Here is a 25,750-nt window from a genome sequence, read left to right as displayed (position 1 = left end):
GGGACTTTGATGACCTTCTGCAGTGTTTGGACATGAGAAACTTTGATTTCCCTACTCATATCTCTGGCCCTCCTCCTTGACCCAGTAGTGAGTGATCTGGGCAGAAGGCATAGTCACTTGTCAACCCCTTGGCACGTTGGATCGTCTGACCACAAGGCTGTTTTTACCACACTTAAGATCCCAACAGAACGAGGTGAGGAGTCCACACGCACAACCTGGCTATGGGAAAGAGGTAATTGGCCAGCCCTTTGCTCTGAGCTCGCCACCACGACTAGAATGCTTCTTCTCCAAGGGGATGTTGACAACCAAGAAAGTTTCCTTCACTGACACATCCTTAATATACAACAAGAACACATTCCTCACCGGCAATATGTGACGTAAGCTTCAGATCAGCCTTGGTTTGGTTTCTTTCTGCAGTAGAGGCTGCTACTGCTAAGTACAAAGCATGGCGAAGGTATAAGAGACATCCTACCACCTATAACAGGAACTTGCACATGCAAGCCTGTAGGCATATGGGTGATGTTCAAAAGTGGGCCATTAAGCAAATGGGAGGTGGACACTAAAAGAAAGTTAGCATCAGGTAGGGTAGGCTCCAAACCTGGTGGTCCCTGGTCAAGGACAGACAAAGTTATCTGCCTGATGAACTTATTCCACCTCTAAATCGACAAGATGGGGACCACCTCTACTAGTAGTCAAGAGAAGGCGGACCTCTTTGCTGAACACTCGCTACCAAAAATGCAAGTTCCTGATCCAGCAAGGGACCCTCCTTGGGTAGCTGCAAGAACTGTGTCAAACTGTCAGTGGTGACAATAAGGCAGGAGGAGGTGCATTTTCCTTCTAAATCGCTTGACCAAGAAAAGGCTAGCCCAGGGCCCACGGAAGCTTGAGCCTAAGATTGTTGAGAAGATGTGCAGACCAGCTAGCAGCACCTCTAACTCGCATCTTTCAGCACTGCCTAGTACAGTGTAAATGGCCCTCTCTATGGAAAGAGGCAAATGTAGTCCGTTCAAAAAAAGAAGAGCAGAGCAGAAATCAGCAACTACAGACCAGTGTCACCCTGTCAATCACTGGTAAGATCCTTGAGACAATAATCTCAAGACAAATGACAGATTTTTGACTATCACTCACTACTTTGTGATTGTCAATATGGCTTCAGGAAAGGTTACTCTGCTGCTGATCTGTTGTTAAACCTCTCCACTAAGTGGCACCAGTCACTGGATGAATCCAAAGTCAGCTGTGTGGTAGCACTGGACATTGCTGGCGCTTTCGACCGGGTGTGGCACCAGGGCCTCTTAGCAAAACTTCAAGCACTGGGAATTGCAGGCTCTACGCTATGTCTCCTCAGTGATTACCTTCATGGTAGATCTCTAAGTGTAGTCCTCAATGGAACGGAATCAGCAAGGCATCCTATGGGGGCAAGTGTTCCACAAGGAAGCGTGCTGGGTCCATTGTTATGGAATGTCTACTTCAACGACCTTCTTCATCTCGTCCCAGAATCACATGCATACTCAGACGACTGTACACTGACATTCACTTATCCAAGAGAAGAAATGCCAGCTGCTCTAAGCTACATCAATCACCAGCTGAGAGCTATATCAGCTTGGGGAAATAGATGGCAAGTAACATTTGCACCTGAGAAAACGCAAATGATGATCGTCTTTAGGCACCATGATGGTAATGCTGGTGCAGTAGTAAGGATGAATGGGAGGATGTTGGCACCTGGAGAAGAAGTTGATATCCTTAGGGTGAAATTTGACTCCAAACTAACCATGAAGAACCATGTTGTAAATCTTGCAAACAAGGCAGCCAGGAAGCTTACAGCACTTGCCGTATCTCGCATCTGCTTGACAGTAGGGGTTGCAAGATCCTGTACGAGGCACAATACGCTCACACCTTGAGTATGCTCCACTTTCTTGGTTTGCCTGCCCCCTCTCATCTGCGACTGCTTGACAGAGTAGAGAACAGAGCAAGACGTCTCATCTCTCGCCTGGACCCATCCTGGATAGATCTGTCATTTCAGCAGAGCCTTCAACAAAGGAGGGATGTGGGTGGCCTTAATGTTATGTACAAGGCCAATATTGTCAAAATACCACACTTGGATCCACTTCGAGGACAGCGTGAAACAAGCTTTTATGCCACAAGACGGGCAGAAAGCAGCAACTTCACTCTGGCTGTACCCTTCTCCAGAACATCACTCCATCTGAGATCATACATACCCAGGATGACTCGAGTATGGAACACATTCGTACAGCATAATGATGTCAACGAGATAAAGTCAGTTGATCAAATGAAAATGCTGGCCCACAGATGGCTCCAACTTCATCCTGTTCCCTACTTGTATGTCTCATAACAATAAAAATGCTTTCAAATGAGCTGATGTAGATAACAGCCTCTTGCTTAGCCAATAAAGTTAGGAATCCTTAACCTGTAAATAGCTGTCAATAAAGCTAGGGATCCTTAACCTTGTCAAACCCTGTGTAAAAAAAAAAAAAAAAAAAAAAAAAAAAAAAAAAAAAAAAAAAAAGTGGGGGGGCAGATAAAGGAGAGAGAGAGAGAGAGAGAGAGAGAGAGAGAGAGAGAGAGAGAGAGAGAGAGAGAGAGAGAGAGAGAGAGAGAGAGAGAGAGAGAGAGGGAGAGAGAGAGAGAGAGAGAGTGGGGGGGGGAGATAAAGGAGAGAGAGACACTGAGACAGGGGAATAACTAACTCACTGCTGATACTCCACAAAACCAATCAAATTAAATTTTACCAGATATATTGCTTATTACTGATAAATCCAGATAATAAACAAAGCAAAACAATCAATCCCAATTAACTTCACAGAAGATGCTATACTGTACAGTCTCCCCTGCATCCACAATAAAATAAAATAAATTCTACAAATGCTCTAGTAACAAAAATATTAATAAAAAGCATTACTTTAAAAAAATATTCTATCATACTATAATATTCTATAATATTAACAAAGAAGAGTCCTAGTCCCTGGGAAGTTGTAAATTTTTGCACACAAAGTCTTGCTGCTTTATTTGATGCAGAACTTATGATTAAAATCCTTATTTACTCCTTGTATGTATAAAATAAAACAGTGTTCCTGATTAAAGAGAAAAAGGACGGAGAAGCCTTCACTTAGGGCACCTTCACTGAGAAAGTTTTACTTCTGGAACCTTCATCACTTCAAATACACTGGTCCCAGGACCAAAGCATTTTCCATGTTTTAAATGAGTACATTTGTGTCCTTGTCTCTCCTAAGTTATTGGCATTTAATACCTTCATTCTATCAGTGTTCTTATGTTTAACATTTATTTTAGCAATACGGAAGAATGGAACAAGTACGAACCTCTGATTCCCAGATTTTAAGAAGCAAATGCTGCCACTTAGCCAAACATATTGTGTGTAACAAGTGATTATATACTCATGAATTATTACACTGCAAACTTAAAATGCTGAAATTAATGTTGCTATTCCAAATGTGACAGTACCAGAAATAACATCTGGGTTATATGAAACAGTCCAGTACAGGAAGGCCTTTTTTTAGAGCATTTCAATAATACAGCAGTTTTCAATTATAACCAATCTTCATTTATTCAGACATCTTACAATAAATATAAGCTTAGTACTAAAATATTTTAAGGTATGTAATGTGTGTACTGTACATGCATTTTTTTAGACCTAGAGCTACTGCTCACTTAATATATGAGAGTGTTAAAAAAAAAAAGTTTCACTTTACAGCAATTTTCATTTTACAGCTGTGACCTGGAACCTAACCTGCTGTATAAGCAGGACCCTACTGTAATTGCAAATAAAACAACCATAACAGATTTCTCAAATAAACAAAACTTAATTTGACATACTAATCAGAAAAAAATATAGTGGATTTTAAATATAAATTTTGAGAAGGTATGGGTGAACTTATGAGAAAATAACACTGCTCTTCTAAATAATAATTCTCATTAAAAAAAATGAACTCAAAAGGGTTGTTAGTACTAAATGAGAGATACAAAAGCACAAAAGAAAAAAAGTGACTGATATAGGATGCAAATGGCAAAGACATTACATGAAAGTAGAGATTAAAGACATTAACAAAGTTGCCTCTGGCAAATTAATATATACAAATCCCGGACTCAGATGTGAGCATTGGTGATGATAGTGATAGTGAATATGAACTACAAGCTCTTGAAACCAGTTCCTGTAGTGATAGTGAAGTGGAATATTCTCCAGTGAAGCGTCAGTATATACGATGATGTATGCACTCTGGTAGTGTGCCATATGCTATTCCAAGGGGAAGGAGTACATCTCGGAGTACATCCCGTGGCTGTACAACAGGAACAGACAGTGAAAATGACGATGATAGTGTTGCAATTGGGATGGAAAATGTGCATGGTGGTGGTAGTGGTGGTGCCGGCTGTGAGGCACCAGCAGTGGGCCATGCTGCCACCCACGCTGCCACCCATGCTGCAACCCACGCCACTGCCTCAGCTGATCTACAACAAAGGCCACCATCCCCCACCCACCCACCACACCAGCCTCCACAACCACAACCTCCACAACCACCTGTCAATGTCCAGTACCCACCAGCAGACTGCACCTGGGATTGGCAGGAAGCTGTCAATTTTGTTCCAAATCCCCACCAGTTTGACAAAAGCCAAAGTGGAATACAGCCATGTTGTACACTGGAGAACAATGCCAGTGAACTGGAATGTTTCGAGTTATTCTTTGACGAACCCCTTATGGAAATTATTGTCAGGGAAAGCAACAGATACTACGAGTACACCATGGCAAACACAATACTTTCACCAAAATCACGTCTACACCAGTGGAAGGAGACAACTGTGGCTGAGATGTATCTTTTCTTTGCCACAATAATGCTTATGCCACATGTGTATAAGCACAGTTTGAAATCATACTGGTCAACAGACCACCTGATTACAACCGCAGGTTTCAGTGAAATAATGGGAGTGAATCGATTTGTGCTACTGTTACGTATGCTTCACTTCTAAGACAAAACCAGGCCTGACAGAAACGACAGGTTATATAAGATTAGGAATGTGTTTGTGTATCTGTAAGAGAAATTCAATATGTGTTTTTATCCCATCAGGAAGCTTGTAATTGATGAGTGTTTGATTCTGTTCAAAGGAAGACTCTCTTTCAAGCAGTACATTCCAAGCAAGAGGAAACGCTTTGGTATAAAGTTGTTTGTGCTTTGTGATTGTTACAGTGGTCTGGTATTGGATATTATTGTGTACACTGGAAGTTATACATTGCAAAATACCAGGAAGTTATTGGGCATCTCTGGTGATGTGGTTAGAACAATGACAGAACCATACCTTGGTAAGGGGCATATATTATATACTGATAACTGGTACACAAGCCCCTCACTCAGTGATTTTTTGCGAGTGAACATGACAAGACGTGTGTGGCACAGTGCGTGCAAATCGTAAACATATGCCCAGGTTTGACGCTGGCACTTGTAGAGGTGAGGTGCAGGCGTTTGCTGCCAATAACATCATGGCATTTCGGTGGCATGACAAACGAGATGTCACACTGTTGTCATCAGTTCACCATAATGAAATGGCAGACACTGGCAGGCAGCATAGAAAAAGCAATGAACCCATTCTAAAACCTGCAGCTGTGATTGACTACACCCTCAATATGCGTTCAGTGGACAAATGTGACATGCAGATTGGGTTTGCTGATTATGTTCCCAAGAGTTATAAGTGGTACATAAAACTCTTTTTCCATCTTCTGGACATTTCCGTGCTCAATGCTTATAATATGTATAAGATGAGGACCAGAAACAAACCACCATATGGTGAATTCTGTTTGTCTGTCATCAGACAAATAATATTCAAGTACCAAGGAACAACACCTGCAATAGACCGCCCACTAAATTATCGTCTGAAGCATGGTGATCACTTCCTAGTAAAACTGCCTGCTACTGCTTTCAAGAAAAAGGATCAGAAGAGGTGTTACGTCTATGCATATACAAAAAAACGCCCACAACAACGAAGAGACGCTCGTTTTATGTGAGGAGTGTAAAACACCACTGTGCATGACACCATGTTTCAAAGAGTTCCACAGGCTGCAGAACTTCTAGAAACATTCCCTGTGACTGTATGTGTGTATATAAAATATAGAAAAATAGTAATAAACAACATTTCATATCGTTTGTGTAAATATTTTCTGTAAACAAAACGGTGACAACAGTGTTTATGTATTTATTGTGTAGTATAGAAAAAGAAATAACTTACAAAATAGTGATCATATTGGTCTCACAGGCCATAAAGGTACTTGGAAAAAAAAATTAAAAAATAATAGAAAATAGTACATAAAAAACTAAATAAAATAATACCGGGTGACGGCAGTCGGCGATGTTACCATATACAGGGAATTTTCTGTCAACTTCACGCCTCCATATCTTGGTAAGTATTGATGGTAAAAATTTTTTGTTTAGCCTATAATGTTTAGAAAAAAAAAAACTATCTTTTCATAAGAAAAAATAATTTTTTTTTTTTTGGAAATTTGGGCAACCCTGAGAACAAGTCTCTGAGAGGGCCTGGCGACCCTGAAAGGGTTAAAAATGCCGTCTGTCAGTTGTCTTGAGAATCGTCTTGAGAATTATGTTCCTGGTCTATAATTATCCCATTATTTCATTTATCAATATATTACTCTATATATAAACTGTAGTAGTATTTGTAGTCTTTATTTATCGCACTTAGTGTGAGTATTAATATGTTTTTGCTGCAGTGTTAATGTCTGATTATGGGGTGCTGCCCTAGACCCCACCTTCATTCTGAAATTCAAAACACTACTGGCCCCAAGGGTTTCAAATATGTAAAGGGATGTGGACCTGTATTACTCGCACTGCTTGTTGTTTAAACAAGCAAAACCACCACTTTTATTATCCCTTTTTATAAAGTAGAATAACCTGATGAAGATCTTAAATAGCAGCTAAAATTGTTATATTAAAAGAGAACAATTTTGCATCCACATTTATTTTTTAAATATTTAGATATTTTTAATATAAAATGAATTAGATATGATTAATAAATTAGATGTCATTGAACAGGAGTGTGACACATCTGTGATTATCATGTGTAAAATTTATGCTGACTTTTCTTAGTCTTTAAATCAGTGTAGTACAGCATTTCAAAATTATACAAATTTGATAATGTTCTACACATTATTAAATATTACATAATATGCAACTGCTCATTACCCAAGACCTAATTTTACTGTTGTACTGATTTACAATTTCAGCTAATTTAATTAGTTTAGAGCTTTCAGAATATAAAAAAAAATTACCAGAGAATGTCAAAGTCAATTCCAGTTTTTCTACTGTCTATTTGCATAATATAATTCTTCCAACAATGAGGAACACATTGTGTCAGAGTAATGAAAGACTGTAATATACATCAATCGTCCAACTACTCAATAACCCATTTTTATATGCCAACATACCATTGTTACAGTGTCTGACACAACATATCTTGGTACAGAGGACATCTTTTATATTCACAGTGTTATTCTGTCTAGTGTTCAGATCATAGTGCAAAGTTGGCAGCAAGCAAAATCAGTCAACACAAACACATTAAACCTGCAATTCAACAGACTGGAAATACAAGACAAAATCTCCTGGGTTGATTGATTTGAAACAATGGACAAAATGCAAGTCCACTGATTACAGAACAGTCCATTATTGTTACAATCAAAGCAAAACTGATCTCATCTCTATCCAGCACGATCACCATTACTAACACCCAATCCTTACTGTACTGCCAAGCTGATGCCATTAAATGTAAGGAATGTGGCTCAGAAAAATAAGTCACAATACCATGGCTGGAACAGTTTAGAAGCAACCCTAGATCCTTGTCAAGTGCTCACAACTTGATAATGGCCCAGGGTGGACAGAAACTCCTTCACGAACTTTGTGAGCATTGTAGTTGAGATACAAGTTTTGAACACATCTAATTAATAAATGATAAAAATCTCATGAGCATAACACAATACAGGCAAAAATGAAACAGTAAGAGATTAGAGAGGACATCATAAGGGAGATGGAAACAACGTGTGAACATTTCTGCATGTAATCTTATGGAAAAATAAATCTTGTTATAAAAACTGGAAATTAAAAAAATGAGAAAACCAACATAATTCATCTACAAGCATTGATACTGAAAATACATCTTATTGTTTTAATATATGCCTGATTTTTCAACTAATTACATACATAGGAGAATTATTTGATTGCTCATTCTAATCCAAATATTATATACTGTACTTTGTGTGTATGTTTTTTCAGCCTGTTGTAAGATTTAATAATTTCTCTGACAAATCTTCAAACATACATATACATATATATATCCCTGTTTCACCAACACCTTTATCCTTTACATGCTTAATACCATGTTTTAAAGTGCATAATTCTATCCATCAAGTGCCACTTCCACCTGAGCCTCAATGTAGAAGGGCCCCTGCTGGTAGAACTTCTCTAACTGCACCATATGATTTTCTGTGAAGATGTTGCTAGCTGAGGGAGACTTGACAAGTGTTTCTACAAGAGTCCACTTAGCTTCCTTACCAAGCCGGTCTGACTCTGTTGTTCGATCAAGAATATATTCAATAAGTCCTGCAAAGAATAAGAAAATAATAATCTTTCACATATCAATTAATTGGAATGCTGCTAAATAAGAATAACACATTTTATATTTTTAACACAATAGAAAAAGAAAAACACATTCACCATTATTCTTGTCAGATGTGCACAGACAGCACATTTCAAATAACCCTCTGCAGACACTGTACTTCCCACATTCAAGACTCAAGTCAGGCAAACCACTGGCTCTAAGCAGCACATTTTAATTGCACTTAGCAAGCCCAAGCAGGAGTCCACCAGACTACACATTTCCAACAATGTCTACCCAAGGTTAGGAGGATTGCAACTGAGGCCATAATCAAAATAAAGGATATCAATATTTGTAACAGGCCATCTGAGAAAGATGGAGGAGGATAAAAAAACATAATGTATGGTACAAGTAAAGAGTTGAAGTAATGTTGAACTTTGGAAATGTGGGAGTATATGATGAAGATTTAGTGAGGGTTGGCTGTACAGATGGAGAAACATGTGAGTAAGATGATGAAGGAGATGATGATAAAGCAGCAGATGATGATAAAGTAGGAATATCAGAGGCAAGCACTGCATAATGGTTGGAGACAGGTGACTGTGAAGTGGGTACAATAGAGATTTTAGGGCATCTAGCAACTCTGGAGAAGGTTAACCATGGGAGTCTTCCTAGAAGACAGAGATGAGAAACTGTCATGGCATAAAAGAAACCTTTTTTCTCCTTAAGACATGGATCTCCCTTTTTCTCAAGAAAACCAGGCGAAGGTGAAAATATGTAGAGCGAGCCTCTTCACAGTTAAGGCAAGTGGGAAGTCAGCTGCAGAATGTACTGTTATTGTCAGCTACACCACAGACTGGTGGTCTGAAAAGTGGCAGATGAAGTTCAATGTGGACAAGTGTAAAGTCCTAGTCCTTGGGAATGAAAATAACAATCAAACTAGATGATGCAGAACTTGAACACATAGAATGTGAAAAAGACTTGAAAGCCATGGTAAGAAAAAAATCTGATGTCAAAACAACAGTACCTAAGTGTGCAAAAAAGGATAACAGATTACTTGGATTTATATCAAGAGGTATAAATAACAGCTCTATACATCACTAGTAAGGCTTCACATAGATTATACTGCTCAATTTTGGTCTCCTTATTATAGAATGGATATAAATTCATTGGAGAACATGCAGAGAAGGATGACAAAGTTGATTCACTGTATAAGGAATCTCCCTTATGAAGACAGACTTAGCGCCCTGCATCTCCACTCTCTTGAGAGACTTAGAATGAGAGAAGATATCACTGAAGTATATAAGTGAATGATGGGCATAAACGAAGGTGATATTAATAAAATACTGAGGTTATCGAATCAAGTAAGAACTAGAAATAATGGATTTAAGTTGGATAAACTTAGATTTAGAAAGGACATAGGTAAGTATAGGCTTTCAGAGTTGTTGTTACATGGAACAATCTTCTGAGAAGGGTAATCGAGGCTAAGACCCTGGGTAGCTTTAAAAAGAGACTGGACAAATACATGTGTGAGAGGGGCTGGGTTTGATTCATGCCTGGGGTACAAAAGCAAATTCTTGGGTAGCTTTGGGAAAACATTGGTGGTTTTGATAAGGACCTGCCTTGTATGGGCCAATAAGCCTGCTGCAGCATGTCTCCATTCCTATGTTATGACATTCAGCCACTGACCTGCAATATTTGGCTGGATGGCCAAAATGCCAGCAATTCTACACTGTTGTAGTGTGAAGATTAATTTCCATACCTATAAACACTGCCCTGCTATACCTAGGTTGGAAGCTCCTAACAGTCAAATGTTGATTTAGTATGCAAAACAACCCCTAGGCCTTTTGTGTTGCAATCAACATATCATCAGAAGCTTGCAATACTGCAGAAAGGAGGAAGAATCCGAACAAATACATTCAGAGGAAGTGTTTTGCTGATACTATAGTCAGAAATATAGTCTGCAGGTGTTGCTGGTTGAAGAGTAAAGAATTCTGTCCATAACCTACCTTGAAATACAGACTGCAGGGGAAGAGATTTTTGAGCAGGTTGTTTCTGAGAATATGAGCAAGGAGTAGCAATGACAGGGTTAGCTTCATCAATTACAGGTTGAGAACACCTGGACAGGGGTCTGGAGTCTATTTGTTCATTAGTGTACAAGTAATCCAAAAATTGACACATAATATGGGCAGAAGATCGAATCATGGTTAAGGATGAGTGAAAGTCAGAAGTAATAAAAGGATCAGCTGGAACTTTGGTAATGGAGTTGGGCAATGAGGTGTTACCCAAAGGTGGCACTGGGTTTGCAGGAAGGTCCACAAGTGTGATGAGACCAGATAAAGATGCCATTAAGGAAGGGGCCTGGGAGGAGGAAGATCACAGATATGAATGTCCATGATATGGGGGGAATGTTAGATAAGCGAGGCGGGGAGCATAGCTCCAAGGAGAAAAAAAAATTGACTGTACATCCCCTCCATGTCTATGAGCCTCTGTCCAAAATGCACCACATGTTAGTGGTTTTCTTTTGTGCCTAACAGTATTTTAATACATGTAAGCTACATTATCTGTACACAACAGAAAGAAACAAAATATCTGTATTTCCATTAAGAGGTCCTTGGTGTAGCAGGTAAGGCAGATGCTGCATAGAACTTGCTCTCTACCCTACCCTTCATGCCAGTAAAATGACAATCTAGGGTGGCAACCTCACACCACCGAGCCACCTCTGCAGATAAAAGAGAGGGCGATCAGAAACCCCACACTTAAAGGCATGCCCCCTTTGGCTGTCACCTCCTGGAACCAACAGGCAACCTCAGGAAATACACCATCACTCTGAGGACACACACAGACACCTTCCAGAACTCCAGAGGGCAGATCAGCACATCCACAGATGATCCAGAATACACATCAAACACCACCACCACCAAGGGATGCAACGATCTCTTTCTTCAACCTAGGGGCTGTAATTTCCAAGAGAAAATTCCAAAGGTTGAATGTAAGAAAGGAAGGAAGAGATGGGAAAAGGTCGGGAAAGGAGATGGGATTAGGAATATGGGGTGGGGTAGGGAGGAGTGGGAAGCAATTAGGTTTGGTCCAAGGAAGTAGACAAAATGGTCTAATTCCTTAGATCAAGAGCCTTTTCACCATGTCAAGGAAATCCCCTTGAAGAGGTTCAGATAGAAAGCAGCATACAGAATCTACACTGAGAGAAGATTTTCAGAGATGGCAGACAAAGCATGTCAAGGCAATGAAGGAAAGGTTAAAATTAAATTCACCATGCTCTCTAATAACCCTTTGACCGTTTCAGTTGTATATATATACGTCTCACGAGCCAATGTGTCTGATGTGTATGTACTCAAAAATTCTAGTGGTTTCAAATCAAGCAGGAGAAAGCTGGTAGGCCCACATGTGAGAGAATGGGTGTGTGGTCAGTGTGCACTGTATAAAAAAAAATCCTGCAGCACGCAGTGCATAATGAGAGAAAAAAAACTCCGACCATATTTTTGGATTAAAATGCCGAGTTTGTGGTGTATTTTCTTATGTTATTTATGGTTGTATTCTCGTTTTCTTGATCTCAGTTGATAGAATGGAAAACATATTACAGAAATAGAGATGATTTTGATTGGTTTTACTATGAAAAGGACCTTAAAATGGAGCTCAAATTAGGGGAAATGTTTGATTTTTGCTGATGTTCAAGAGTAAACAAATGATGTCATTTTCCAATAAATGTCCAACTAGCCATTCTAATATACAGTCATCAATGGGTTGACATTATTTATACAATTATTACAATATTGCAGTAGTCTGCATAACAGTAAATCTTCTATTTTTTGTTTGAATAAAAATTCAAAATAGAAAGCAAGAGTAATATCAGAGGGGCCTGGCGGCGTGACTGATGAACAAAGAAAATGTTATTTTAGAGCCAGGAATGTCTGCATTGTTCATTTTGGAGCCTATTTTGAAATTGGCATATTTTTTAATTTGCGTGAAATTGGCCAAATTGCCAATTTCTGACCACTTTATTCAGTAGTTGAAATCAGTAAATGGGCAGTTTCTTGTACTCAATCGATAGAACAAATGGAGTTGTAAGGAAATATCTATGAGTTTGGTCGACTGGAACAGTGGAATTAGCAGAAATTAGGGTTCAAAGTGAGCGAACTCGCCGATTCGTAAATATCGCTGAGGTCGCTAACTTTGCGAGAGCATAATTCTGTAGGTTTTCCATCAAATTCCGTACTTTTGGTGTCATTACCATTGGGAAAAGATTCTCTATCATTTCATAGGAAAAAATTTTTTTTTTTCAAATATTTTGCGACACCAGGAGACACCTCAGGATTTGGGGTTGCGACAATCGAAGGATTAAATGGGGTCAATCTATTAAACATAGGGATTCTCGCAATGTCTCTCTCATCATACATGAGCACTGGCAATGATCAGTACTTTTTTAACTAGCAAAGAGATGAGCTTAACCCTTTCAGGGTCGGCAGGCCCTCTCCTAAACTTGTTCTCAGGGTCAGAAATTTTTCAAAAAAAAAAAAAAAAAAAAAAAAAAAAAAAAAAAAAAAAAAAAAAAAAAAAAAAAAAAAAAAAAAAAAAAAATCTTATGAAATAATAGAGAATCTTTACCCGATCATAATGACACCAAAAGTATGAAATTTGATGGAAAACTTACGGAATTATGGTCTCGCAAAGTTAGCAGTCTCGACGTTTATGCATCAGCGATTTCGCCCACTTTGAGCCCTATTTTCGACCAATTCCTATGTACCTGGAGGTTATTCTGGGGATCAATGCCCCCGCAGCCCAGTCCATGACCAGGCCTCCCGATGGATCAGGGCCTGATCAACTAGGCTGTTACTGCTGGCCGCACGCAGTCCAACATACGAGCCACAGCCCGGCTGATCCGGCACTGACTTTAGGTATCTGTCCAGCTCTCTCTTGAAGGCACCCAGAAGTTTATTGGTAATTCCCCTAATGCTTGATGGGAGGCTGTTGAACAGCCTTGGGCCCCGGACACTTATGGTGTTTTCCCTTAGTGTACCAATGGCGCCCCTACTTTTTATTGGGGGCATTTTGCATCGCCTGCCCAGTCTTTTACTTTCACAGGGAGTGATTTCTGTGTGCAGATTTGGGACCATTCCTTCCAAGATTTTCCAAGTGTAGATTATGATATATCTCTCCCTCCTGTGTTCCAACGAGTACAAGTCAAGTGCTTCCAAGCGTTCCCAGTAGTTAAGGTGCTTGACAGAACTTATACGTGCAGTAAAGGATCTCTGTACACTCTCTAGATCTCATAACTATTTCGCTAGAACTCCATTTTTTCTATCGAATGAGTACAGGAAACCACCCATTTACCGATTTCAACTATCCAATAAAGTGGTCAGAAATTTTCAATTTTGCCAATTTCACAAAAATTTCAGAAGATGCCAATTTCCATATAGGGTCCAGAAAAAACAAGACAGACATTCCTAGCACTAAAATAAAAAAAATTTCTGTTCATTAGTCACATCCCCAGGTCCTTTTACATTTCTTATGCTTTCCACTTTGAATTTTTATTCCCACAAAAAAAAAAATGATGATGATTTAATGTAATGCAGACTACTGCATTAGTGTAGAAATAGTATAAATAATATCAGTGCACTTGTGAAAGACTATTAGACTCCCCAGTTGACATGTATTGGATGCGTGGCATTATTTGTTTACTTTTGAACTTTGGCAAAAATCGAACATTTCTGTTACTTTGAGCTCAATTTCAAGGTACTTTTCATTGTGAAACTAATCAAAATCATCTCAATTTCTAAAATATGTCTTCCATTCTATAAAATGAGACCAGGAAAACTAGAATACAACCATAAATACCATATGAAAATACACTGCAAAGTCACTGTTTTAAAGCAATAACATGGTCAAAGTTTTTTTTCTCATTATGCACTGTCTGCTGCAGGATTTTTTTATACTGTGCACACTGACCACATAGACCCATTCTTTCATATGCAGGCCTACCAGCTTTCTCTCCCTAGATTTGAAGGCGCTAGAATTTATGCGTACAAGTACGGCACCAACCCTGGCGTGCAAGCTGTACTAGTATGGCACCAACCCTGAAAGGGTTAAATCACTCCCTACCTCATGATGCACATCCATGCCAAGAACCTATATAAGAGATTCTCTACCTACATTCACATTAATGTGACTGTTTAAAAATTCAATTTTATATTTTGCCCTTGTCACAGGCTAAGAGTTTTCTGCTTTAGTGCTCTGCATTTCAAGTATCCTCCTTAACCTCTTCAGGGTCCAAGGCCAAACTCTGAAGTGGTGCTCCAGTGTCCAAGAAATTTTGAAAAAAAAAAAAAAATTATTTTTCTTACAGAATTAACCCCTTGACTGTCGCAACTCCCAATCCTGAGGTGTCTCCTGGTGTCGCAAAATCTCAAAAAAAAAAAAAAATTATTTTTTCTTACGAAATGATAGAGAATCTTTTCCTGATTGTAATGATACCAAAAAAACGAAATTTGATGGAAAACTGACGGAAATATGCTCTCGCGAAGTTAGCGACCTTGGTGATATTTACAAATCGGCGATTTCGCCCACTTTGAGCCCTATTTTCGGCTAATTCCGTTGCTCCTGTCGACCAAACTCATAGCTATTTCTTTAGAACTCTATTTTTTCTATCGATTGAGTACAAGAAACTGCCCATTTACTGATTTCAACTACCTAGTAATGTGGTCAGAAATTTGCAATTTGGCCAATTTCACAAAAATTAAAAAATATGACAATTTCAAAACAAGGTCCAGAATGAACAATGCAGACACTCCTGGCTCTAAAATAACATTCTTTGTTCATCAGTCATGTCTCCAGACCCCTGTGATATTACTCTTGCTTTCTAATTTGAATTTTTATTCAAACAAAAAATAGCAGACTTACTATTATGCAGACTACTGCAATACTGTAATAATTGTATAAATAACATCAACCCATTCATGACTGCATATTAGAATGGCTAGTTGGACATTTATTGGACAATGACACCATTTGTTTACTTTTGAACATTGGCAAAAATCAAACATTTCCCCTACTTTTGAGCTCCATTTCAAGGTTCTTTTTATAGTAAAATCAATCAAAATCACTTCTATTTCTAAAATATGTTTTCCATTCTATCAAATGAGACCAAGAAAACGAGAATACAACCATAAATACAGTGGACCCCCGCATAACGATTACCTCCGAATGCGACCAATTATGTAAGTGTATTTATGTAAGTGCGTTTGTACGTGTATGTTTGGGGGTCTGAAATGGACTAATCTACTTCAAAATATTCCTTATGGGAACAAATTCGGTCAGTACTGGCACCTGAACATACTTCTGGAGTGAAAAAATATCGTTAACCGGGGGTCCACTGTACTATACGAAAATAGACCACAAAGTCGGCATTTTAACCCTTTGAGGGTCCGTCCCGTAGATCTACGGCTTTACATTCAGGGTCCAAACCGTAGATCTACGTCATGAGCTCAGCTCACTCTGATGAACTGTGAGTGGTACATTTGGCCTAGATATGAGAGAATACATCTATGTGGTATGTGTGCACCACATAAAACAGATCCTGCAGCACGCCATGTATAATGAGAGAAAAAAAACTGAAATCATGATTTTTCGATTAAAACAGCGACTTTGCAGTGTTTTTTCGTATGTTTTTTATAATTCTATTTGCGATTTCTTGGTCTCATTTGATAGAATGGAAGACATATTACAGAAATAGAGATGATTTTGATTGGTTTTAGCACTGGAAATGGCTTGAAACTGAGCTCAAAGTAGCAGAAATGTTAAATTTTTGCCAATATTCAAGAGTAAACAAACGACCTCAGCCGTCTAATACACGACAGCTGGTGGGTCTAATATGCATTCACAAATATGGTGATGATATTTATACAATTATTACAGTATTGCATAATAGTATATCTTCTATTTTTTGGTGTGAATAAAAATTCATTATGTGAATAAAAAATAAAAATGGAATTTATTTGTAAAGCCTCAAAACGTAACTAATGAACAGAGGAAATGTTAGTTTAGTTCCAAGAATACCTACATTGTTTATTCTGGACCCTATTTTGAAATTGGAATATTTTGAACTTTGTGTTAAATTGGCCAAATTAACAATTTCCGATCACTTTAATTTGTAGTTGAAACAGTTGACTTGGCGATTTCTTGTGCTCAATCGATAGAATAGAAGTAATACTAGTGAAATAGCTAAGAATTTGGTTGACTGGAATAATGTAATTGGCCTAAAATGGGAGTCAAAATCGGCAAAATCGCCGATTCGTAAATATCGCTGGCACATCAAAATTCGCGAGAACATAATTTCGTCAATTTTCCATCAACTTTTGTACTTTTTATTTTATTACCTTCACAAAAAGATTCTCTACCATTTCATAAGAAAAAATAACAATTTTTTTTTTTTTAAATTCTTGGACACGGGGCACCAATTCAGATTTGGGCCTTGGACCCTGAAGGGGTTAATTAAAAAAAACGGTCGGAGTTTTTTTTTTTCTCATTATGCACTGCGTGCTCCAGGATTTTTTTTATATGGTGCACACTGACCACACAGACCCATTCTCTCACATGTGGGCCTACCAGCTTTCTCCTGCTTGATTTGAAGCCACTAGAATTTATGAGTATATATACGTCAAACACGGTACCTCGTAAGACGTATATATACGGCCGCGACAGTCAAAGGGTTAAAGAGCATATTTTTGTGAAGGTAATAAGACAAAAAAAAATTTTTTATGATCAGTACTTACCGAGATACAGTGCCAAGAAGTTTGTCCAAAATGATGTGGTGGCGGCAACATCGACGAATTCCACATACGCGCATTACTTTATTTAGTGGTTTTTGTAGTTTTTTCTTTTCTTTTCCAATTTTTTTCTTTTCCTACTAACATTTGGGGCCTGAGAGACCAATACTGTATATAATGTATATATATAAACTCACTGTATTGAACACAATAACCGCACTAAAGTTATTATCATATTATTGTTTACCACTGTTGTTTATTACAACAAACATGCACAAATCTTGTATAATACTAATGTTCTATCATATATTTACATATTTACAATCACTGGACATGGTTTTAGAACTGCTGGAGCTTGTGGAACTCCTTGAAACAAGGCACCATACACAGAGGCACCTTACATTCCTCACACATAAACCGAGTGTCTTTGCGTCTTTGTTGCCGTCGTTTTGTTTGTGCACAGACAACACATCTCTTCTGAGCAAATTTCTTCTGAGTTGAAGGAAGCTGTATTATGAAATGATCACCTTCCCTCCTCAAACACTTGGGTATATCCTGAGGAATTCGAGGACCTTGTTGTATAGCAGGTGTTCTTACCTAGTACTTCATTATGAGTTGTCTGACAACAGACAAACAAAATTCACCATACGGTGGTCTGTTGCCAGTCTTTATTTGGTACATATTATATGCATTGAGCATTGAAATGTCCATGAGATGGAAGAAAAGCTTCATGTACCACTTGTAACTCTTACGAACACAATCGACAAAACCAATCTGCATGTCACATTTGTCAACCAAGCGCATGTTTTGTGTATAATCAATCACTGTCACTGGTTTTTGAATACGTTCATTAGTCACTCGATCAACTTTGCCACTGTCTTGCATTTCATTACGGTGAATGGTTGTCAACAATGTGACATCTCGTTTGTCATGCCACCCTAATGCCATGATGTCATTGGCAGTAAACACCTGCACGTCATCACCACAAGCACCTGCGTTGAGCCTGGGCATATGTTTACGATTAGAACGCACTGTGCCACACACATCTGTCTTGTTCACTCGCATGAAATCACTGAGAAATGGGCTTGTGTACCAGTTATCGGTATATAATGTATGCCCCTTACCAAGATAAGGTGCCATCATGTTTCTCACTACGTCACCTGATACCTTTCAATGTTTTACTTCCCGTGTATACAACAATATCCAACACCAGGCCACTGTCACAGTCACAGAGTACAAACAGTTTTATACCAAAGCGTTTCCTCTTGCTCAGTATATACTGCTTGAATGACAGTCTACCTTTGAACAAAATCAAAGACTCGTCAATTACAAGATTCTTGAATGGATAAAAGTATATGCTGAACTTTTGTTTGAGATACATGAAAACATTTCTAATCTTGTATAACCTGTCAGGCCTGGTTTTGTCAGAGAAGTGCAACATACGTAACAGTAAGATAAACCTGTTCACTGGGATGATTTCACTGAAGACCGGGGTAGAAATTAGCCGATCTGTGGACCAGTATGCTTTTATATTATGCTTATAGACATGAGGCATAAGCATTATTGTTGCAAAAAGCAAATACATTTCTGCAACAGTTGTCTCTTTCCACCTGTGTACTCTTGACTGTGGTGATATGATCGTATTTGCCATGGTGTACTCTAAATACTTATTACTTTCCCTGACAATAGTTTCCATCAATGGCTGGTCAAAGAATAATTCAAAGAATTCCAGTTCATTGGCCATGGTTCCAAGGGGACAAGTAGGTAGAATTCCACTTTGAGAGTCATCAAAGTGGTGGGGCTTGGGAACAAAACTGGGATTTTGCTGCCAATCCCAGATACAGTTTGCTGGTGGATACTGGACATCATAGGCTGGTTGTGCGGGTGGTTGTGGTTGTGGTGGGCTGGTGGCTGACGCTCCGCTTTGTCCTTGAACTGAGTCAGCAGCGTGGGTCCCAGCCTGGGCTGATGAGTCACGCATGGCGGTGCCACTACCATCACCACTACCACCATCTACTGATGCCTGTGGTCTATCCATGCCAAGTGCAGCCACATCATCCTCACTATCACTATCTAAACCTGGTGTAGGGCCACGGGATGTACTCTGGGATGTACTCCGTCCCCTGAGCACAGCATAGGGTACACTACCCGAGCGCATGCGGCGGCGTACATACCGATGCTTCACTGGTGAATATGATTCCTCACTATCACTACTCGAATGATCGTCAAGCGCAATAAAATCACAATCTACATCACTATCATCATCATTACTGAAGTCAGAGGCCTGGCCACGCAAAAATATTAGTTTTCTCTTGCGTTGATGTACAACCGACCGTGAGTCACGAGTGCCCACACCAGACGTAGAAGGTTGAGGATCGTCAGGGTTTTCTGCACTATTATCGATATCCTGGTCATTCCTTTCGGTCACTAACTGATTAAAGCCATTGAATTCGTCTTCATTTCCACTTCCATCAGTGTCAGAACTATCAGATAGGAAGAGGAGTGTCCCAATTTTCCAGGGAGTGAGAGCTGACTTGCGACGAGGCATGGTGAACAAGGGTAACTGAGCCGGCGTTCCCACAATGCTATGCGGGTGCCTAGATTTTTTGTTTATGGCGCACACCCACCACGCAGACCCGTTCTCTCACATGTAGGCCTATGAGCGCTTTCGTGCTAAATTTGACGGCGCTAGAATTTTGGCGTAGATCTACGGTTTGGACACTCAATGTGAAGCCGTAGATCTACGGGACGGACCCTGAAAGGGTTAAGGTCTGAAGCTGCTGTCATGGGTGTGAAAGGAAAAGTAATAAGAACAAGAACTTTCTTTTTTTCAACAAACCGGCTGTATCCCACCAAGGCAGGGTGGCCCAAAAAGAAAAATGAAAGTTTCTCTTTTTAAATTTAGAAATTTATACAGGAGAAGGGGTTACTAGCCCCTTGCTCCCGGCATTTTAGTATCCTCTTACAACACACATGGCTTATGGAGGAGAATTCTGTTCCACTTCCCCATGGAGATAAGAGGAAATAAACAAGAACAAGAACTAGAAAGAAAATAGAAGAAAACCCAGAGGGCTGTGTATATATATGCTTGTACATACATGTATTTGTAGTGTGACCTAAGTGTAAGTAGAAGTAGCAATACATACCCGAAATCCTGCATGTTTATGAGACAAAGAAGACACCAGAAATCCTACCATCATCTAAAACAAATACAGGCTTCTGTTTTACACTCACTTGGAAGTACAGTAATACCTCCATGGGCAGTTGCTGTCTACCAACCTACTATGGAGTATGGAAGAAGGGAATGTTTTCAGATATTTGGGAGTTGACTTGTCAGCGGATGAGTTTATGAAGGATGAGGTTAACAAAAGAACTGATGAAGGAAAAAAGGTAAGTGGTGCACTGAGATATCTGTGGAGACAAAAAAACGTTACTCATGGAGACAATGAAGGGAATGTATGAGTATGGTGGTACTAACACTTTTATATGGGTGTGAAATATGGGTTGTAAGTGCTGTAGCAAGGAGGCAGCTGGAAGCAGTGATGTCCTGTCTAAGGGCAATGTGTGGTGTAAATGTTATGCAGAGAATTCATAGTGTGGAAATTAGATGGAGGTGTGGAGTTACTAAAAGTATTAGTCAGAGGGCTGAAGACGTGCTGTTGAGATGGTTTGGTCATTTAGAGAAGCTGGAAGAAAGTAGAATGACTTGGAGAGCGTATAAATCTGTAGGGAAAGGAAGGCGGGGTAGGGGATGACCCTGAAAAGGATGGAGGGAGGAGGTAAAGGAGGTTTTGTGGGCAAGGGGCTTGTACTTCCAGCATGTGTGAGCGTGTTAGATAGAAGTGAATAGAGACAAATGCTTTTAGGAACCTGTCGAGCTGTTGGAGTATGAGCAGGGTAACATTTTGCGAAGGGATTCAGGGAAAACGGTTAGCCGGAAATGGGAAGTACAATGCCTGCACTTTAACACTTTGACTCTTGTGACTCAAAAAATTTAAAAAAAAAAAAAAAAAAAAAAAAAAAAAAAAAAAAAAAAAAAAAAAAAAAAAAATTTTTTCTTATGAAATGATAAAGAATCTCTTCCCGATGTTAATGACAACAAAAGTACAAAATTTGATGGAAAACTTGCGGAATTACACTCTCGCGAAGTTAGCAATCTCAGTGATGTTGACACATCAGAGATTTCCCCCACTTTGACCCTTATTTTCAGTCAATTCCAAACTCATAGCTATTTCTTTAGAACTCCATTTGCTCTATCGAGTACAAGAAACCGCCCATTTACCAATTTCAACTACCCAATAAAGTGGTCAGAAATTGGCAATTTGGCCAGTTTCACGCAAATTAAAAAATATGTCAGTTTCAAAATAAGGTCCAGAATGAACAATGCAGACATTCCTGGCACTAAAACAACATTTTCTCTGTTCATCAGTCACATCTGCAGGCCTCTCTTATATTACTTTTGCTTTCTATTTTGAATTTTTATTCACAAAAAAAAAAAAATAGATTATTGTTATGCAGACTACTGCATTATTGTAATAATTGTATAAATACTGTCAATCCATTCGTAACTGCATATTAGAATGGCTAATTGGACACTTATTGGACAATGACGTCATTTGTTTACTCTTGAACATCGGCAAAAATCAAACATTTCTGCTACTTTGAGCTCAATTTCAAGGTCCTTTTCATTGTGAAACCAATCAAAATCATCTGTATTTCTGTAATATGTCTTCCATTCTATCAAATGAGATCAAGAAAACAAGAATATAATCATAAATACTATACGAAAATACACCTCAAAGTCAGCATTTTAATTGAAAAACACGGTCAGAGGTTTTTTTTCCCCATTATGCATTGCGTGCTGCAGAATTTTTTTTATACTGTGCACACTGACCACACAGACCCATTCTCTAACATGTGGGTCTACCAGCTTTTTCCCGCTTGATTTGAAGCTGCTAGAATTTTGGAGTATATATACGTCAAAAATACTGGCTCATAAGATGTACAGTGGAACCTCCACTTACGAACACCCCACCATGTGAACTTTTCAGGATACAAACCATCGTTCAGTCAATTTTTCGCTTCTGGATACGAACGAAATTTCAGGATGTGAACTTCCCCCTCAAGGGAGGTTCCTTAAATAAATAAATAAATAAAATATTTATTTCTTTGCAAAGGTTACAATGTGTGTTTACATATCATAATATGATTGGAGCAAAAAAAGCCACTATCATGCTGAGGCATTTCAGGGGGCTGTAGGGCAATTTTCCGCGCGCGCTCACCGAAAAATCGAAAAAATATGGAAATTGAGTTATATATACTGAAAAATAGCTCAACTCTTTGGCAACACAATGGTACCAGAATGAATGTTCTACGACGTTTCTACAAGAAATTATAGTCATTTATATCAGGTATGGTGACGGCGATGTTGGTACCGAGTCTGCTCACGGCCTATATATTTTTTGGAGTTATTTTCTTGTTTTTTATCGCCTTTTCTTGCATTATTCTTTCTAATATAATAACTGACTATTTGGCATCATAAAACAGTAGGCGGGACTTATCTGCAGACTTAGTGACACCCGGGAACCAGATGGGAACGCTCGGCAGTGTTCCTGCTCCCGAGGTACCAGCAGGAATCGCCCATTATTACGCTTATATATCAACTCTACGGCTTATTTGTCTATCAGAACTGATCTAATATGATATAATAAACACTCTAAATAACATATAAACATGTTATATACTCTAGGCTGAATAAAATAGGCCATAATATGACGAAAGATTATCGGGAATATTTCGATAAATATTGAGTTACTCCACTCCATGTCCCATTCTTTAGTCTCTGAGTAAGAGAAAACGGTGTTTTGAAGAGGATAACTGCACTAGAACATCAGTTTACTAAGAAATACACCCAAACAAACGCGATTTTCGCGAAAATTTTTTTTTTTTTGAGACGGGGGCCGGCCGGCATTCCCGAGACGGGGGCCGGCCGGCATTCCCGGCCGATATCTCGGAAGTAACTTATTCACCTAAGGAACGAAATGCTTCCTTTATTACTTAATTAAATGGAATAATATTCACAGACATTGTAGAATAATGATTTCTCTTATTTTGACCGTTGAGTTTTTGAAAATATTCCAAATACTTTGGGAGTTATGTGGGAGTAGAGGGCAGATTTTTTTGCAATATTCCAGAACTAACAAACTTTATTTTTTTTGTGAAATAACGGTAAGGTATTTTAGAGGAAATCTAACGGTCAAAATAAGCATTAGCATTGTACTCTCGGCACCAAGTGTCCAAACCACCTTACGTAGCCCCATATAAGAATGACTTGTGTCCCAAGGGCATTTTCAGTAAATCAGTCTTTTCTCAGTTGTTGTTTGAGGTATATTTTTGATAAATATTTTCAAACAGAATAACTTCAAGAGTGTATCAGTCTGTAGTGGAAGGAAGGCGGGGTAGGGGTCGGCCTAGGAAGGGTTGGAGGGAGGGGGTAAAGGAGGTTTTGTGTGCGAGGGGCTTGGACTTCCAGCAGGCATGCGTGAGCGTGTTTGATAGGAGTGAATGGAGACAAATGGTTTTTAATACTTGACGTGCTGTTGGAGAAAGAGTGAGAACACTTTGTCTTGTGTACCAAAACTGGAGAAAATCGGACAGTAAATAAACGAGTTAGGAATTTTGACCTACAGCCCCCTTCAGACAGACTTAACCCAATACTCATAGACATCTTATGTCTAGACAGGTGAAAAGTAGTGACGGAAAAATTGCAGTTAGGAAACAGTCTACTGGGAAGAGATACTTCATCTCTACAGAACATGACCTTACAATATTCCTAAGTGAGGCTGGACTAACAGAATCAGAGTAAAGTGCAGATAATACCCACAGTCCACCGTTAGTGTTATATTGTCATAAATTTGTGCCCCCCTAAAATTCTAATATCCCAACTACTTTTGATTGTCATTGTTGTATTCAATGATCATTCTACCTCATAGTCTTAAATGTGTTTAATATCTACAGAATCTATCTCCTTTTTTACATCTTATCACTTCACTGTTCTATCTTATTTTATTTTAAACTAACCATAACTTGTCTTCAATTAGTCTACCTCACTTTAAGAAATACTCTATTGCCCAATTTTATTCTAAAATCTCTATTATTGCCCAATTTTACTTTAAACTATATTGACCAAACTTATTGTAAACTTTTTTTATTGCCCATTTTTATTCTATACTTTTTTAAACAAGTATTTTCAACTACAACTTTTATGTTATCCTGTCTACCATCTTACTAGCATATTATAACTAAGTCATTGTCATTTTTCTTTTTATTAATTTTTTTTTATTATTATTCTTTTGCTACCTTAACTTGTGTATCTTATCTTGTCAATTTAAATCTAGTTATACTCTAATTCTTGTAAACAACTTATATAACACCTTAGTGCAATTACAATTGAGAGTCTTGTGCCTTTTTTATATTATTAGATTAAACTCAGTTGTACTATAGCTCATTCTAGCTCAATACATAGACTATACCAAAGTCATTATATTAGACCTTAGTGCAATTACAAGTGAGAGTCTTGTGCTATTTTTAATTTGTATTTTTATATTATTAGTTTATACCTAGTTGTACTTTAGCTCATTCCAGCACAACACATAGACAACATCAACTTCATTATGTGTATTAGTGACTATACTCTATATGACCAAAATGCTTTAGCTATATACTTGTCCAAACTTCCCACCACTACAGATATCAGTACTAGAACTCAACAGACAACTCAGGATATAAATAACGATAATTTAAACCTAGAAGATGATTGATCACATTGACCCTGATCTAAACTTCCATAATCTGACACGCAATCAAAACCTATTGGAAAGTAACTGCCTTTATTACACAGCATCACAAGCCAGCACTATCCTAAACAATGCTAAAAGTCTATCAGTACTTAACTACAACATCAGGTCCTGAAGTAAACACTATGATGACCTCCTGGCACTCCTTGAATCACTAAACACACCCTTCTCCTGCATTATTCTTACTGAGACCTGGCTTAAGCAGGACACAATAGATATCTACCCTCTACCAGGATACACAGCAATCCACAAATGCAGACCATACCAAGTTGGGGTGGTATTGCAATCTATTACTCTAACCAATTATCTTGTATTAGCACTACTTGCTTTAGTGATGAATATGGGGAATACATTTTTGCTAATTTTACTGTAAAAAACCTTAAGAAGCCTATAACAATCGGTGCATTTACTGGATACCCCACACAAACATCCCAAATTTCAGTGAGAAATTAAAGGCATTAATAACAAACAGACAAATGAATAAGCACCACCTTCTCT

The 25,750-nt window shown here is 38.6% G+C and overlaps 1 protein-coding gene across 2 annotated transcripts in view; it reads right to left on the bottom strand.

The window, feature by feature from the left end:
* Positions 1-3,700: 3,700 nt before the first annotated feature.
* LOC128688970 (26S proteasome non-ATPase regulatory subunit 5) overlaps positions 3,701-25,750 on the bottom strand; it is a 68,230-nt gene continuing 46,180 nt past the window's right edge. For both annotated transcript variants that reach the window (XM_070080921.1, XM_070080923.1), the window contains exon 3: positions 3,701-8,624. In XM_070080921.1, the coding sequence (XP_069937022.1) occupies positions 8,422-8,624 (203 nt within the window). In that variant the 3' untranslated portion in view covers positions 3,701-8,421. The remainder of the gene's footprint in view (positions 8,625-25,750) is intronic.

Source organism: Cherax quadricarinatus, unplaced genomic scaffold, assembly GCF_038502225.1.
Source record: "Cherax quadricarinatus isolate ZL_2023a unplaced genomic scaffold, ASM3850222v1 Contig1256, whole genome shotgun sequence".
In the NCBI taxonomy this organism is placed as follows: Eukaryota; Metazoa; Arthropoda; class Malacostraca; order Decapoda; family Parastacidae; genus Cherax; species Cherax quadricarinatus.
Note: the sequence above shows the minus strand (reverse complement) of the source record. Positions and strands in the feature narration are given on the sequence as shown.